Source organism: Camelina sativa, chromosome 10, assembly GCF_000633955.1.
Source record: "Camelina sativa cultivar DH55 chromosome 10, Cs, whole genome shotgun sequence".
Classification (NCBI taxonomy): Eukaryota; Viridiplantae; Streptophyta; class Magnoliopsida; order Brassicales; family Brassicaceae; genus Camelina; species Camelina sativa.
The window spans coordinates 5,506,284-5,522,576 of NC_025694.1; the positions used below are offsets into that span (position 1 = coordinate 5,506,284).

Here is a 16,293-nt window from a genome sequence, read left to right on the forward strand (position 1 = left end):
CCGTTGACTTAGACACGACGACCTCACTCATGCGATTCGTACTATCTAGTACTTTGGTATTAAAAAAAAAAAAAAAAAAAAAAAAAAAAAAAAAAAAGTAAAAAAAAAAAATAATAATATAAAGATAAAGAACAAGACTACAAGAGAATATAAGTATATACAACTATACATATAAAGACTCGTATATAGACACGCTTTAAATTTTGGATTTCGAATTCATGTAAGCGATAGAATAAAACAGAGAGCATCATTCTTGATGTTCTTCATTGATTCTTTTCCTCTTTTTTTCTATTTTCTTTATATATGAAAAAAAAACATTTGCAAGTGACCTAAACTGAGAAAAAGACGGTAGAAATATATATATTTTTTTAAGTTAATGGGAAAAGAAAAGAAGAAAAAAAGAATATTACTTACAGGTTTGCCTTCGAGCTTGTGACCGCAGCTAGGACACTTCTTGGATCCACAAAGTTGATGTTCTTCGATCTTTGCGTCAATTATATCCGAACCAGTCACCGAACCAGCAGGATTACTCTTGTTCATCTCGATCTCTGATTTACTTCTTTGATTTATTTCCTCTTATGCCTATGTGTGTAGGTGTAGAGATAATAACAAAACTCATCCGATCATATCCAAGAGTTGAAGTATATGTATACAGAGAGAGAGGGAGAGAAACAAGAGAGAGGCTAGAGAGAGAGAGAAAGAGAAGATTTGAAAATAAACCCTCTATTATTATAGAGAAGAGAAGCTACTGATTTTGAGAAGACAAGACAAAAGAGGGTTTTTCTTGAAAACCTAACCGACACAAGAAGAAGACAAAGTAAGAATTTTATGGGGAAAAAACCCCCCAAATTATGCTAAAAGGAACAAACTTGGTCGAGCGGAATAAGATCTCAGACAGTACTGCAAAATCAGGAATTAAAGAGAGGAGATAGAGAGAGAGAAAGCGAGAGAGATAATAAACGACGAAGAAGAAGGAGAGAAAGTGTGAGAGTTTGGGATGTGAAAGATTATAAATTAATGAAAACATTCGAGAAATTTTTATTAAAAGTATAGTATAACATATTTAATATGTGTGTATAAATAAATATGTGTCTATCTCAAACTTTAACTGAAGAAGTAAGCGAGAGAAAAAGGAAAAGGTGGCTCTGAAACCCATTCACTGACCCACCTTTTATTTTGCCTTTGCTGGTTTAAGAAGCCGCTATGAGTCTCTGAAGCGGTTTGTTTACATTTATCTACAACTTCTACACTTTTCCATATTCAAAATATTTCTTAAATTTTAACACTTTTGCATATTCAAAATTACATTTATCTATTGTATATATAGATGGTATATGGACATGTATATGCTTCAAAATTTTAAGTTACAGTCTAGCTCATTCATTGCAAATTTACATATTCAGTTTGTATGCTATATAGTGATAAAGATCTCCTACAAAAAATTCAAAAGTTAACCATTAATCTTTATCGTCAGTTTCATGCTGGCAAAAGAAATACGTTAGAATTTCGTTACCATTAACTTTAACAAATATGTATTCTTTTGGATGATGAATTTTAGAGTTAACATATTAAAGGTATTATATGTGTATATGTACATACTATATAGTATAAGTATATTAACATAGAAAACCTAAGAAAAATTGAACATGGATTATGTGACATCGTTGGAAAAAAAAAACTACATAGATTTTCGTATTGAGAAAGAGTCCGATATTAATCCTTTATGGTCTACATATGATACATTAAATATATATATATATACTTCATACTTTTGATAAAGATTTTAAAGTCTTTCTAAGATAAACGTTAGTCGCCATCACAACCTCTAGTAACTTCTATTTAAGGAATTAATCTAGTAATTTTGAATCTGTAGAAGGTTACAATTAGAACAGAAGAGAATAAACAACAACAAAAAGTAAAAAAGAAGAAGAGAGACGAAAAAAAAGACGAGAAGAGGAAGGGAGATCACATGGGCATCGAGCTGGAAGAAGTGATCATTATTCTTTTGTTATTCAATTTCTTTCCTCGTTGTTATTATTTTATTTTAATTTTCTGAAAGAAAGAAAAAAAAGGAATTAAGAGGTTGCTTGATAAGTAAGGCAATTTGAGCAGTGTACCCATCATATGGACCACACCATCTCATATTTTTGTAATTTATAATATCTTCCGTATTATTTAGTTATGAAATAAAAAAATCATATGTCTCGTAAATAGAAAAGCAAATATTTCTTAATTATGAATTTTTTTATTATTATAATATGGTCTCCTTGGAGATCCGTTTACATCAGCATGAATTATGAAAACATGGCAACTATATAGTACTTTTTACATATGTTTCAAATCAGACAATAGTTTCCTTTTTCCCGTAAAAATGTTTAATGAACTAATAATCCTGAAAATATTACCCCCATAAATTAAATTTGTAGTATTAGCTAAACATATTGTACGCATTCTATTCATAATAATGATTATAAACTTCTACCGTATAATCATATTAGTGTGGTTTTTCATCAACTTTTTTGAGAAATAAAAAATTAGGTGGTTAGAACTAACAAAAGAAATAGAAGAAAATTGTATTGAACCACTTAAACGTACGTCTAGGTTAAATGTAAAAAAAAAATACTCAATTTTAATCGTAAGAAAATGTTTTTGTTTTGTTAAATTTTCTATTCGACAAATTGATTTTTTATTTTATATAAACGAAACACAAAATTATGACTTATAAACGTAGCACTCTTTGCTTTCTTGATTTCCGGTCACGCTGCAATTTAAAATTTTGATTAGAATCGGTTTAATCTAGAAAGTGTCAGGTGTAATGAGCTTATACGGCTCTTAATATATGATGTATGAATTAAGATTAACGTAGCCCCCACAGACTATGGGTCCATTCTTGAACTTGAGAATTGAGATCTTTCGATTGGATTGGACTGTTTAGGTCTTGGAACTCTCTTCATCAACCATTTTATATTATTATTCATGGCTCTAAAATCTCAAAATAAACTGCCAAAAATAAATGATGTCATGTAACGTTACTTGAGAATTAAACTATTCATAGTAATTTTTGCGATTTGAAAAAATCAGTACATATCTCTTGATACTATTATTATTTTCCTAATCAAATTTAAGAGCCATTAGAACTTAAAACGTAAGTCACGTAACTATTCAAAAGTAAATCCTTATATTCTTGATCGTACCCGGGGTGAGAAAATATTGATATTATTGGTTTAACGAATTTGTATGTTAGCGTTTTTAATGTCACAAGAAGTTCCTACCTCAATCCCAACGGTAGAACACCACCAAACCAAAAAGAGGCAAATAAATCCCTACATACATATATATATATAATCTCTTTTGTATATGCTCTATATATATACAGTACACACATCATAATTACATTATTTATTATTTAAAAGAACATTCAAAAAATTAAGAGAGTCAAAGAATGAAATCATGGAGGGGCCAAAGACATGTTTGAATAAAACATATAGATGCTTATGATTGCCTCTTTGTCTGGCTATTATTATATCTTTTGCCATATATAATTCTCTCTTATGTTTTATATATGTAACTCTATTGCTATTAGAAATCTTTAGAACATATATATAGAATGTGAGCTTAGTTTTATCCCATTTCCTATGACAAAATTCTGAATCATCTTCAACATTGACATTTTTGGTAGTTAAATGAAGAGATGAGACACAAAACAATATTAGGTTTATTCATATTAGCTGATTGTAAAAAGGTTACAAATGTACAACAGATACAATTAACCAATGTGAAACCAAAAACATAAAACATTTGCATGATGATTGAAGCTATTCTTCCAGAAATAACTTCAAATAAATTTGTATTCTAAGTATTAATAAGTGTCTTACAGTATACACATGGAAGATCATAGGATATATTGGCAAATTATGGTTGTACAATTAGTTCAGAAAAAATGGGCTATTGAGCTTACTAATGTATATGTGGCCGATTTAAATAAGATGTGAAGTTCTGTCTTACGTGGGCCGGACTTAGTAGTTCTTTTCCTTAACCCATATACTCAACACTGTCTTACATAATTATGAAAATAATGTATTAAGAATTAGGGAAATCAAGCCCAACAAATGTATTCGAAAATGAATTTGTCTCATCCACCAAATTCTTTACACAAGTCTTGCTCAAAAAATTAAACTAACCCAACAGCCACAAAATTCAACATCTTATTTTGTATAAAATTGAACATTTTTTTATACATAAATTAAACTTTAACTTAAAAAGAAAACTACACTCTCTAAAACGAAATGAAACTTGACAAAATATGATTGTTACACTACACAGTTTTATGTCTAATGAGAAACATGCCGTGGTAGGCTAGCATTGTACATGCCCTTTACCTTAAAATTTTCTATAAAAGAAGAGACGTAACCCAACAGCCACAAAACACCGACTCCAATAAAAATATCAAAATCAAAATCAAGTCTCTTTATTAATAATTACTCCAAATCTTTCAACAAAAATTAAATAAAACCCTTCAATTATTGAATTGGTCAATTTCACTCCCCCAAAGTAATACTCCTGGTTTTTTTAGTTGTCAGTTTAGAGTAAAAATTTTGTTTTCTAATACTTGTCACTTTAGATTTCTAATGCATATGTTTACTAAAAATACCAATTTTATCCCAACTATTTTAATACTTTAACCAATAAAAGAATAGAAAATGTGTTAAATAAGGAATATAATAGATATCTATTTTCTTAATATGTGTCCAAAGCTCTACAACAACAAGTAAAAAAAATCCTAGGAGAGAAGAAACCTTCTCTCTTCTTCAAATGATCCTTTTGTCTTGAATCTTCTTCTCTTCTTTAAAGCAAACAAACACATGTAGCCACTTGTTCGTTCACACTCTATCTTCTTCTTCATCCAAAACATTCACCACAAACCCCGTGATGCCCTGATCTGCTTCCTCCTCCTCCTCCTCCTCCTCCTCCTCAGTTCTTGTTTCAATTTCTTCAAAGGTGAATACTTTTTCTTATTTCCTTTCTAAAGTTCGCATTTTTATTTTTGTGAACAAAAAAAAATAAAAAATTTGAAGTCAAACTCTGAGTTCCATTTTTGGGTTTTCTTCTATACAAAAAAAAAAAGAAAGAAATGGGTGATGATAATAATAACATTATCTCGGATCTTTCATCGTTGTATGGATTATTTTAGATTCCGATCATCATCTTCAGGTGGGAGGAGTACGGCTTCTGAAACCGATCATCATCATCATCAATTAATCCCTAGAATCAGTAGGAAATATCGTTCATTGAGCTTTGATTCGGGTCTTCGTCTGATTGCTTCGCTTTCGAATAATCATCAGAGAATTGAGTCTCCGACAAGGTTGGTTATGTCATCTTCTGTCTCAAACTCTGACCGGAAGATCGTTACTGGTTCCGCCGGTTATATCCTTGAAGACGTTCCTCATTTCACCGATGACTTCCCTGATTGCCCTGTACGTTTCTCCCCTGCCTTTTTTTAGTTTTTGATAATGCGAAAGCGGGAAAACAAAAAAGTCTGAAACTTTTTTTTACATGATTATGCTTTTAAAGTTACCTTTTTTTATATAGCTTTGACGTTTCTTTTGTTAGCCCCCAAGTTGTTAATGATTTCTTCTTCTCTGTTTGGTTCTTTGTGTTTATGTTATTTATGGATGCTTCAGACATATCCAAATCCGTTACAAGACAATGCTGCTTACTCAGTTGTTAAGTAAGTTACCGTTTTGTTTGCTTTTACCTCATGGAACATGAACTTTCTTTTCTTTGCTTGTTGTGATTGAATCATCAGCTTCTTGATTGATTCAAATCCAATGTGTTTTCAGGCAGTATTTTGTTGATGATGATGACACTGTTCCTCAAAAAGTAAGTATAAACACACTCTCTCCTTTAGCTGTTAGCATTTCGATTATGTTTGTATTGTATATCTTGTTAATGAAGATTCAAGTTTCGCCCTTTTGCAGATAGTTGTTCATCCTGATAGTCCTAGAGGAACACATTTCCGCCGTGCTGGACCACGTCAAAGGGTATTATTTCTGTCTATTGTTATACCTCAAGAGTGTATGCTTAAGTTAAGTAGGAGAGCGTTGATGGAATGTTTTTGTTTACGCAGGTTTACTTTGAGTCAGACGATGTTCTTGCTTGCATTGTTACTTGTGGTGGTCTGTGTCCAGGGCTTAATACTGTGATCAGAGAGATAGTTTGTGGTTTATCTTACATGTATGGTGTCAAGAGAATCCTTGGAATTGATGTAAGCCCCATCGGTTTGGTTATTATTACAGCATTGCTCTTACTCGATATATAAATCTTGAGATCACTTGTGGGTATTTCAGGGAGGTTACAGGGGATTTTACGCGAGAAACACAATTCATTTGGATACAAATACAGTGAATGATATCCATAGAAGCGGAGGAACCATCCTTGGGACTTCAAGAGGCGGTCACGACACCACCAAGATTGTAGATAGTATTCAAGATCGTGGGATTAACCAGGTTTGTGCTTTACTTTTAACTCAAAAATGAATATGCAGAAGAAGAACTACATTGAAATGATGCAAAATGCTTGTCTGTTTTGGAGTTTTACCAGGTTTATATAATCGGTGGAGATGGATCACAGAAAGGAGCAGCTGCTATATTCGAGGTAAGCAAAACTTCTTCTGATCAGTTCAGTTGGTTGATATATATCTAATGACTCTCTCTGCAGGAAATTAGAAGACGCAAGCTTAAAGTTGCGGTTGCAGGAATCCCAAAAACAATTGACAATGATATTCCTGTAAATATTTTTCCCTCTATGGTTTGAAATTTTGAATCTTGTATCTTAGTTTCGTATGGTTGTATAATATAATAACTGTTTACTCTATCTTAATACAGATTATCGATAGATCATTCGGGTTTGACACAGCTGTAGAAGAGGCTCAACGTGCTATCAATGCTGCCCATGTCGAAGCTACAAGTTTTGAGAACGGTATTGGTCTTGTGAAGTTAATGGGACGGTACAGCGGTAAGCAGTTTCCCTTTACTAGGGTAGTTTTCACTCAAGTTAAGTTGAGCAGCGAAGAGATGTTTACATATTTTTAAGGGTTTGTGCAGGATTCATTGCAATGTATGCAACTCTAGCAAGCCGAGATGTGGACTGTTGCTTGATCCCGGAATCTCCATTTTTTCTTGAAGGCCCAGGCGGGCTTTTTGAATTTATTAGTAAACGGCTAAAAGAGAGTGGTCACATGGTGATTGTAATTGCAGAAGGTGCGGGACAAGATCTGTTGGCTGAAAGCATAGAAGAGTCAAAAACTCTCAAAGATGCCTCTGGAAACAAACTTCTACAAGACGTTGGCCTATGGATCTCTCAACGGATCAAGGTTAACATATTGTTTTTTCTCGTACAAACAGAGGATTTTCTTGAGAAAAGATCAAGAATTGATTTGCTTACTTATGCAGGATCATTTTGCCAAGAAGATGACTCTTAACCTCAAATACATAGGTATATAGATACCTTATGAGTTTTTTTTTTGTGCTTGTGTTCGGAAAAATGATAGTTCATGTTATGTTTTCCTTTCAGATCCCACCTACATGATAAGGGCTGTTCCGAGCAATGCATCAGACAATGTTTGCTGCACTCTATTAGCTCAAAGTGCGGTTCATGGGGTGATGGCTGGTTACAATGGCTTCACTGTTGGCCTTGTCAATGGCAGGCATACTTACATTCCCTTCTATGTGAGTCTCAGTGAATCAAAACTTTTGAGTTTTTAAGCGTGTTGTAGGCTGAAATACCCATTGCGAATCAACCTCAGTATCTATTTATCGATGTGGGATTCCTTATAACATCGGTTTGCATTTCATGCAGAGAATCACTGAGAAACAGAATAAGGTGGTTACTACTGACAGAATGTGGGCGAGGCTTTTGTCTTCAACGAATCAGCCAAGTTTCATGAAGCACGACGATATTGACTCGAACCAGTTGGTTGGTGAACCAGGCACCATGAAATGGTAAACAGTACTTTCTGCAGAAACATTTATTTGTGTTTGACTTGAGAGGAGATCTTTGTTTGGGGAAGTTAGGTTTCTATATTGAATAGAAGCTTTTCAAAATGTTTTATAATAGTCTTCAAGCAAAGAGAAGAGAGAGATATAACTCCTTGTGAGAATAATAATGTAATAACTCTTGGTTTGATTTTAGGCTTCACCTAAATTGTAATTTACGATCTGTAATCAATCTATCTATCCTTTTATGATCACTATGTCTTGTCATGTCATCTCAAGTACATCTTTGGTTCTTTTTATATCTTACCAAATCTTGTTTTGAAGTTCATACATCTTTAATCAACTTTACATGATGGAAAATGAGGAAATCATCATAATTAGCAAACTTAATGACTGATTTACAATTGAATCAAGCTGCAGCTGGTTTCCCATCTTTTCGAGGATCACTAACTGCAGTGAGTAAGCCCTTTAATGGTTTCGTTTTCTTTCCAAATTTCCTTCCAATTTCAATAAACATATCTTCTTCTTCGTCTTTCTTGAAACTCTGAACAATAAGTTGAACAATAGCTTTACCTGAGACCGCCTCGAATTCATGTCCTCTCTCTGTTAAAAACATCTTGGTATCTTCTGTAAGCCCTATGTAATCGCCACTGATCGCCGTGAAGTTCTCATATTGAAGAACATTCGGTATCAACTGCAACAACAACAACCAAAGAGCAATGAGTATATGCATTTTTGATTGTTCGGTACATTAATCAGATGGTTTTGAAATATGCATTACCCTATGGTAAACTCTTGCACTTTCTACGGCTTCTGAAGGTTTCATATTCAACACAAAGCAATTAAGGAACACTTGAAGCACCCCTGCAATTATATTCATTCCGCCAGCTCCTCCAAGCGCTGCCACCAACTCACCATCCTGCCATGAAAAACAATTGCAGTTACATCTCATAGTAATCACTATGCGTTATATGACAAAATAGATAAATACTGATGGTAAACCTTGGTGACTATGAGAGGTGTCATGGAAGATAATGGTCTTTTGTTTGGTTCAATGAAATTTGTAGGAGCTGGAGGAAGCATGTCGGTAGTGATCTCTGTAGGTGCCGAGAAATCATCCATCTCGTTGTTTAGCACAATACCAGTGGCAGGTGATAAAACCTTGGCACCAAAAGCGTAATTCACGGTTGTAGTCATCGACACTGTGTTTCGATCTGCATCCACAATGCAGAAATGACTCGTCCCTTGGTCCCTTAGTTGGCTCCACCGGTTCATATAGTACTCGGGTGGGAATGTCGTGTTGTCAAAAATCCTCTTTCGGATTTCATCCGCGTGAGGCTTTGAGAGCATTTGGTCCATAGCGTTTGTAATGTTAACGAACTCAGGGTCTCCAAGATCCATACGAGCTGCAAACATATGCTTCATTGCTTCTACCAAACGGTGTAGCCCGAGATCTCTTCCCGAAGCAGTGTAAAGGTTCGAGTAACTATCCAAGATATTCATAACCATCGCAAAACCGACTGTACCGCTCGAAGGAGGCGGCATTCCATGAACCGTATAACCCATAACATTCACTGACATTGCATCCGTAACTCTGACTTTATAACTTCTTAGATCATCCATCGTTATGATCCCTCCAGCGTTTTTCACATCGTTAACAAGCTTCTCACCTACTGTCCCGTTGTAGAACGCTCCCGGTCCTTGCTCGGAAATAGTCTCAAGACTCCGAGCTAGTTCTGGGTTATAGCAAGTCTCACCAGGTTTCAAAACCTGTCCGTTACGTGAGAAGACACTCCGCAACCCGGGGTCTTTAAGTATCTTGGAAGCGTGGCTTGCTATAGCCCGTCCGAGATATGGATGCACCACGAAACCGCCTCTGGCCAACTCAATCGCCGGCTCGAAAAGCGGTTTCCACGGGAGACGACCATACCGTTTCCAAGCCTCGTAAAGTCCAGCTATCTCTCCTGGGACTCCCATGGACAAAGCGCCAACGGACTTCGCAGTGACATCATTCTTATACATATCCTGAATCAATTCACAAGCTACACACATTATCTACTAATAAAACAAAATCAAGAAGTGTTTGTGTAAAAAGGTTTTACCTTAGAAGCAGCTAAAGGAGCAGTTTCTCTCATGTCAAAAGCCTCAGCTTTGGAATCTTCCTGCGAGCTAACGATCAAGAAAGCTCCACCACCAATACCACTAGACATTGGATTAACAACACCTACACATAAAGTAGTAGCCACGGCTGCGTCCACGGCGTGTCCACCTCTTCTAAGAACAGAGGCACCAATCTCAGAGCAACGACCGTCGTCAGCGGCCACAATGCCATTCTCCGATTCAACCACGTCACTAACGGTTCCATGACTAACACTATGACCATCATCAATTACTTGTCTTGGCAACAAAATCTTAACGTTGTCACTAAAGTTAAAACCTATGAATGTTCAAAACACATAACAACAATCAGAGTTTTTACCGGAAAAAGTCAAATCACTAAGTCTAGTAAAAAAAAAAAAAAAGAGAATCTTTTGTCATCATTAAATTCGTAGGGTCGTATCAGATCATAGTATATACGTGTTCCTCGAGTATTGGAAGTAATTTTTTCAAAGGACAGAAACACAAACCTGAAACTCCGACAAGAATCAGAACCAGTAAAAGAGCAACCTTTAGAACTATACTCTGTTTCTTCATCTCCTTCTTCTCTCCGACAGCTGTTTCATGGTCGTGGATACCCAGAAGAAGATCGGCGATGGTTTCTTGACTCATCCTTCGATCTCTATCTCTTCTCTTTCGATAGAAACAGTGTGTTAAAGAGATTGAATTTTTTAATTTTGGTTCTGGATTACAAGTTGGTGGTCTTTATTTTCTAAGTTTGTGATTGGAAGTCTGATTAATTTAATATAAAAATTAACATTTTTGGAATTACACGCGACAACAACTCAAAGTCTGTTGGTGTTGGTGGTATACTCGTTACATCATTATTTTGTCCAGATTCATTCTCAATCATACATATAAAAAAGGAAAGAAACGCAAAAAAAAGATAAGTCAAATTTATTTATATTATATGAATGACTTTCTCCAATTTTGTTGTATATATTAACAAACAGCTCACTAGATTTTCGGAATAAATTAGATTTTAGTTGACAGATTTAAAAAAAAATATATATAATGATAAGTTTGTAAGTTATCTTCTTCTAAAATAGTTATTTTGATATATCAATTCACTTATTTGTTAATCCAATTATATTACAAGAAAATTTGTTAAAGACTTTTAAAAGATGAACTGCGAAAAAATAAAAGACTTTTTCTTCAGTGTCTGCTCAAATAAAAAATTTCAAAGAATCCCTAAGATTTGTTTCTAAGATTAGTCCACTAATGCGAACTGCATTGTACACTTTCCAGTCCTCACATATATAACACCTTGAAACCAAACTAGGTGTTGTTATTTGAAGTACCAAAAAAACTGTTGAAAATTATTTGTTCTGCGCAGCCTTTAATTAGAGAGGACTCCAAGACAAAGTGATGGAAGAACTCTTGAATCACCCACAGCCGGAATGAATGATTTAAATCTCAGCGCTTTCTTCAATACCTTATGTTGTGAAATCTCTTTCTTGGCATTTTTTTAGATTCATGCATACACATACACATACACATACACATACACATACACATACACATAAGTCCAAACAAAAAGCTTGAGGGTTCTGACGAGATAGTGAGTTTGCTTACGTACACAAAAAGATAAGGAAGAAAATAGTATACCTTTTGACCATTCACATCTTTGCTGAGGTCTCGTGAAGAGCGTCACCCTTATTATACCAATGTTGGCTCTTCCAACACTTTTGCGTTATAAAAATATAAATGAGTTCCTTTGGCTCTATCCAGATAAGATTTTGTTAAAAAGAAAAAATATGATTCAACCAGTTAAACCGATTCAACAATTAATAGTACAATTCATATTTGTATTCAAATAAAAAGAATATTACAACTTTAACAACTTTTCGTGCATTTTATAATTTCTAGTATTTTTTACTAATAAAAGATGTGAAGTGATTAACGAGTTTTTTTTAATAATTCAGAAAATCACAAAACCATATCAAAAATAATCGGTATAACACACACAACCTTACTAGGCTCTAAATGGACCGAAAACATAAGATTTTACTCGTTGTTTTAAAGTGAGTTATAATTGGGCCTAAGGCGTAAATTATCCACCGCGTCATGTCCTTTAGATTCATAATCAACACGTCATTTGACCAATGTTATTCATGTGAGGTGTTGTGAATTCAGAGAGTCTGTATCTAAATCAGAGAGACCCCGCATATGAGAATAATAAAAGTTGGTATTTAGCTGGATGTAATTGTAAGTGATCAAGAACAAAAGAAAAGTAATATCAGTTTGTCGCGAAAGAAAAAAAAAAGAAAAAATAAGAAGGGTAATGGCAATAGATCAAGAAAACCATAAACAGTGAGAAGCGGATCAGTTAAGAACTTAACGAACTTGTTAATGGTTGAATAATAATATTAAAGTTCTAAATCTCTAACAGTTCTTTACTCTTTTAGGTTCTTGTGTTTTTTTACCCACTCTACGACTCTGCCGTGCCAATTATGTTGTCTGCGTCCATTCATTACGTTTTTTCCTGATCAGATATTTATTTGTTTAGTATTATTATAAGTATATGACTCTATATGTGATGCATTTTTTTTTCCAGTTCTTTTCCATGATGGTACACATATCCAAGACGAACAAAAAAAAAGGTACACATATCCAAAACCCACTAATTCACTTTGTCAAATCATATTTTGAACGACAAAACTTTTAAAAGTGCTTCTTCACCGTCCAGTTTATGTCGAAACATTACAAGGTTTCCAAAATATTCGTTTTCGTTGATATCAAAAGACGAGAAGATATTATAATAGAGGCAAAAAAAAAAAAAAAAAACATGATTTGAAAAGTTTTGGTTATGATAGGAGGAAGTAGATGTTATCAACGAATTGGTGATGAGCATTCGTGATAAATCGTATTCGCAGGTGTTTCAGAAGAAGAAGTTTCTCTTTTTTTTATGGTTTTATCCTTGTTTAGATTTGCCTAGTTTCTTCTGCATTTAGGTTTAGGAGTCGTCCTCCTTCATTTTTGGTTCTATGCATTTCTAGTTTCTTTGTTTCCTTTCGATAAGGTTTAGCTTCCGGGAAATTTCTATTCTGTCGGCTTGGTTTCTGTGAATTTCTTGTTGTTCGCTAGTTTTAGTTTCCCTTTTTTGGATTGTAAACTCTGGGATATTTTTGTTTTCCGTCGGCATGAATTGTAATTTACCATGTAATTTTTCAAGTTTTATAATATTAGGAAATGACAAAAAAAATATATATTTGGAAAGTTTTCGTTTGCAAAATGTCAATCACTTAGTACCATCACAAAACAATTATATCGATGAATATTTATATACCTCATCACTCATTAATAAAGAGTGACGTGATAATGGATTTATGATAGGGTCGTTTCCAATTCAGACTCGGCGTATCAGTTGAAGTGAAATGGAAGGGACATGATTTGGCTCCATCTATAATCGAGTGCTCTAATCTTCTTAGAGTTAATTTTTATTTGTTTTTTTATATCTAGCTTTATTAATTTGAAAAGTGTATTAATTACAAGTATTCACTTAAACCATCTAGGAAATACACCGAAAGTTTTGTGATAATGGAGTATTATTTGAATAGCAAATTTGAAATGTAGTATTAATAAATTATACAAATTAAGTTTTTTTATATATAAAAAACAATCACAAAAATTATAAAATTAAATTCTTCACACTCTTATCAAAAGTAAATAATTTTTGTTTCAATATGTCATTTAAACAAAAAAAATCTAACGATACGAAAAGAATTGGGAAAAGAACTTGAAACAAATCAAATAAATTTTGTTACCGGTCTAAAAACATAGTTTGATATTAGTAGTAAACCGATTGAACGGAATTTAATTAACTCTGGTTTTTGTTTCTGGTTAATGGCGTAATGCACCATTGTTGGAGAGTCACGTCGATTTTGCCACTTGCCACATGGTAACGAGTGGTGATGTCACTGAGAAAGGACACGTCTTGGTGGTCAAAGCTCCATAAAGACTAGGCCACGTAAATGTTTCCGTACGAATTTCGCGAACATATTCATATTTATTCTTTTACAGGTTTTTTTTCTTTTTGTCGCGACGTGGAAGGTAAAATTTGGTACTAGACTGTTTTTTTACCGTCAAAAGACACGTGCTGCGAGTATACGACACGTGTCGCTTAGGCCAACGGGTGTCACGTGACCTTGAGGCAGATCATGTGATATTTTCATCCCCCATTAGGTATTAGAGAATCTGACAGATTTAAGTTTTTATTCTTCTTTGTAACCAAATAAAGTAATTTTGCTAATTGAAGACTTTAGTAGAAATATTCGGATTCGCTTGGCACTATATGATCTACGCGTGTAAAAATTTGTTTTTATTAATATTTTAGAACGTTTAGTTGTAGTTTAGTGTATAATTTTATACTAATTTTAGTTGTTGTGGATACTAAACAATCGTGTATATTGCACATAGAATTAAGTACTAATCTATTTTCTTACATAATAGTATAAAAATTAGCTTTAAGAAAACATATAATGTGAATAAAATGATTTAAAAGATTATATATATTAGGTTCAATTTTCACATAGCTAGATACATCCATGATCCACGTTAAAAAAGCGGGGAGAAGGGGGGGGTGACTAACTGCTTTATAAGCCTCTGTCAGATGGTATGACCACAATGTTTTTTCAAAAATATTGGAACATCGTGGGACAACAAATGACTTTTGAGATTAAGCAGTTATTTGTTTGTGGCGAATTTCCTGCTGAATGGAACTATACACATTTGTGTTTACTTCCCAAAGTTCTACTATCCACGGAGATGACAGACTTAAGACCTATAAGCCTGTGCTCAGTTCTGTATAAAATAATATCCAAGATTTTAGTGATAAGGTTTCAGCCCATCCTTCCGTAGATAGTGTCTAGTAATCAGTCGGCTTTTGTTGCTGAAAGATTGATTATTGATAACATTATGGTGGCGCATGAAGTTGTTCATAGCCTGAACACTCACAGTGAAATCTCGAAGCAGTCCATGGTGATAAAAACGGATATGTCAAAAGCATATGACCGAGTTGAATGGAGTTATCTGAGAGCTTTATCCGAGGCTATGGGTTTTCATCAAAAATGAATAAAGTGGATCATGTGGTATGTCACAATGGTAACTTTTTCTGTCTTAATAAATGACCAACCATTTGGGATGATCAATCCGCAGAGAGGATTAAGGCAAGGTGATCCTCTGTCGCTCTTTCTATTTGTCCTTTGTACTGAAGAGTTGACACACCTGTTGAATAATGGACAAAGGGAAGGATTTCTTGAATGGATTAAATTTCATGAAGAAGGTCCTGAAGTGCATCATCTTTTGTTTGCAGATGACAGCCTTTTCATGTGTAAGGCATCGATTGAGCAATGTCTTTTTCTGCAAAAAACCTTGAAGAAGTATGGAGATGCGACGGGTCAAGAGATCAATTTTCGGAAATCCTCTATTACCTTCGGTTCAAAGATTGATCTTTCGTGAAGTTAAGCATTCAACAAAGGATGGGTATCTCTAATGAAGGGGGAGCAGGTACGTATTTAGGTATGCCTGAGTGTTTTAGTGGTTCGAAAGTTGAGTTATTGAGCTACATAAAATATAGTATTAAAGCAAAACTCAATGGATGGTATGTAAGGTTTTTGTCACAAGGTGGCAAAGAAGTCTTGTTGAAATCAGTGGCTTTAGCTATGCCGGTTTTTGTTATGTCTTGTTTCAAATTGCCTAGGACAACGTGTGATTCCTTGGCTAGTGTGATGGCAGAATTCTGGTGGAGCAATGCGGAGCAAGTTAAGAAAATTCATTGGCAGAGTTGGGATAAGTTATGCTTATCAAAAGGGCAAGGAGGGTTGGGGTTTAGAGACATTCCTGCTTTTAATAAAGCTTTGTTAGCAAAACAAGCATGGACGATTCTACAGTTTCCAGATAGCATTTTTGCTCAATGGATGAAAAGCAGATATTTCCCAGAAAATGACTTTATAAGTGTTGTTATGCGAGCAAGGCCGTCATGGAGAAGTATCTTACATGGGAGGGAGCTGTTGATACTGGGTTTAAAAAGAAATATTGGTAATGGAAAGTCGTTTAAGGTTTGGATTGATGAATGGATAGAAGATGGGGTTTGGAGAGCTCCTTGGAGGAGGAATAATTTGTTTAATCCGGATCTTAGAGT

General features: G+C 34.3%; 3 protein-coding genes across 6 annotated transcripts in view; 1 reads left to right on the forward strand and 2 right to left on the reverse strand.

Annotated features, from left to right (window-relative positions):
* Positions 1-840, reverse strand: part of LOC104717275 — a 5,716-nt gene extending 4,876 nt beyond the window's left edge. For both annotated transcript variants that reach the window (XM_010434816.2, XM_010434815.2), the window contains exon 1: positions 415-840. In XM_010434816.2, coding sequence (XP_010433118.1) covers positions 415-540 — 126 coding nt within the window. In that variant the 5' untranslated portion in view covers positions 541-840. The remainder of the gene's footprint in view (positions 1-414) is intronic.
* LOC104717276 (ATP-dependent 6-phosphofructokinase 1) lies at positions 4,788-8,248 on the forward strand. Of its 3 annotated transcripts, none has more exons than XM_010434820.1 (14): positions 4,788-4,998; positions 5,192-5,474; positions 5,682-5,728; positions 5,841-5,880; positions 5,979-6,041; positions 6,128-6,265; positions 6,348-6,506; positions 6,601-6,654; positions 6,718-6,786; positions 6,885-7,014; positions 7,104-7,372; positions 7,452-7,494; positions 7,573-7,727; positions 7,858-8,248. In XM_010434820.1, the coding sequence occupies exons 2-14, from the start codon at positions 5,370-5,372 to the stop codon at positions 8,002-8,004; spliced, it is 1,419 nt and encodes a 472-aa protein (XP_010433122.1). In that variant the 5' UTR covers positions 4,788-4,998; positions 5,192-5,369; the 3' UTR covers positions 8,005-8,248. The 3 variants fall into 3 exon arrangements, with proteins under 3 accessions (XP_010433122.1, XP_010433123.1, XP_010433121.1); XM_010434821.2 differs by having other exon boundaries at positions 4,789-4,998; positions 5,212-5,474; XM_010434819.1 differs by lacking the exon at positions 4,788-4,998 and having other exon boundaries at positions 5,126-5,474.
* Positions 8,269-10,878, reverse strand: LOC104717277 (gamma-glutamyltranspeptidase 3). Its single transcript, XM_010434822.2, has 5 exons — positions 10,622-10,878; positions 10,097-10,431; positions 8,997-10,019; positions 8,776-8,913; positions 8,269-8,688 (listed from the first exon to the last, which is right to left on the reverse strand). The coding sequence occupies exons 1-5, from the start codon at positions 10,761-10,763 to the stop codon at positions 8,404-8,406; spliced, it is 1,923 nt and encodes a 640-aa protein (XP_010433124.1). The 5' UTR covers positions 10,764-10,878; the 3' UTR covers positions 8,269-8,403.

Excerpts from the sequence above, each read along its gene's own strand:
- LOC104717277 (XM_010434822.2), bottom strand. The coding sequence starts at position 10,763 with ATGAGTCAAGAAACCATCGCCGATCTTCTTCTGGGTATCCACGACCAT. Across the intron at positions 10,020-10,096 it reads CTCCTTTAGCTGCTTCTAAG|GATATGTATAAGAATGATGT; the intron begins GTAAAACCTTTT and ends GAATTGATTCAG. Across the intron at positions 8,914-8,996 it reads CACCTCTCATAGTCACCAAG|GATGGTGAGTTGGTGGCAGC; the intron begins GTTTACCATCAG and ends TTTTCATGGCAG.
- LOC104717276 (XM_010434819.1), top strand. The coding sequence starts at position 5,139 with ATGATAATAATAACATTATCTCGGATCTTTCATCGTTGTATGGATTAT. Across the intron at positions 6,507-6,600 it reads AAGATCGTGGGATTAACCAG|GTTTATATAATCGGTGGAGA; the intron begins GTTTGTGCTTTA and ends GAGTTTTACCAG. Across the intron at positions 7,373-7,451 it reads GGATCTCTCAACGGATCAAG|GATCATTTTGCCAAGAAGAT; the intron begins GTTAACATATTG and ends TTACTTATGCAG.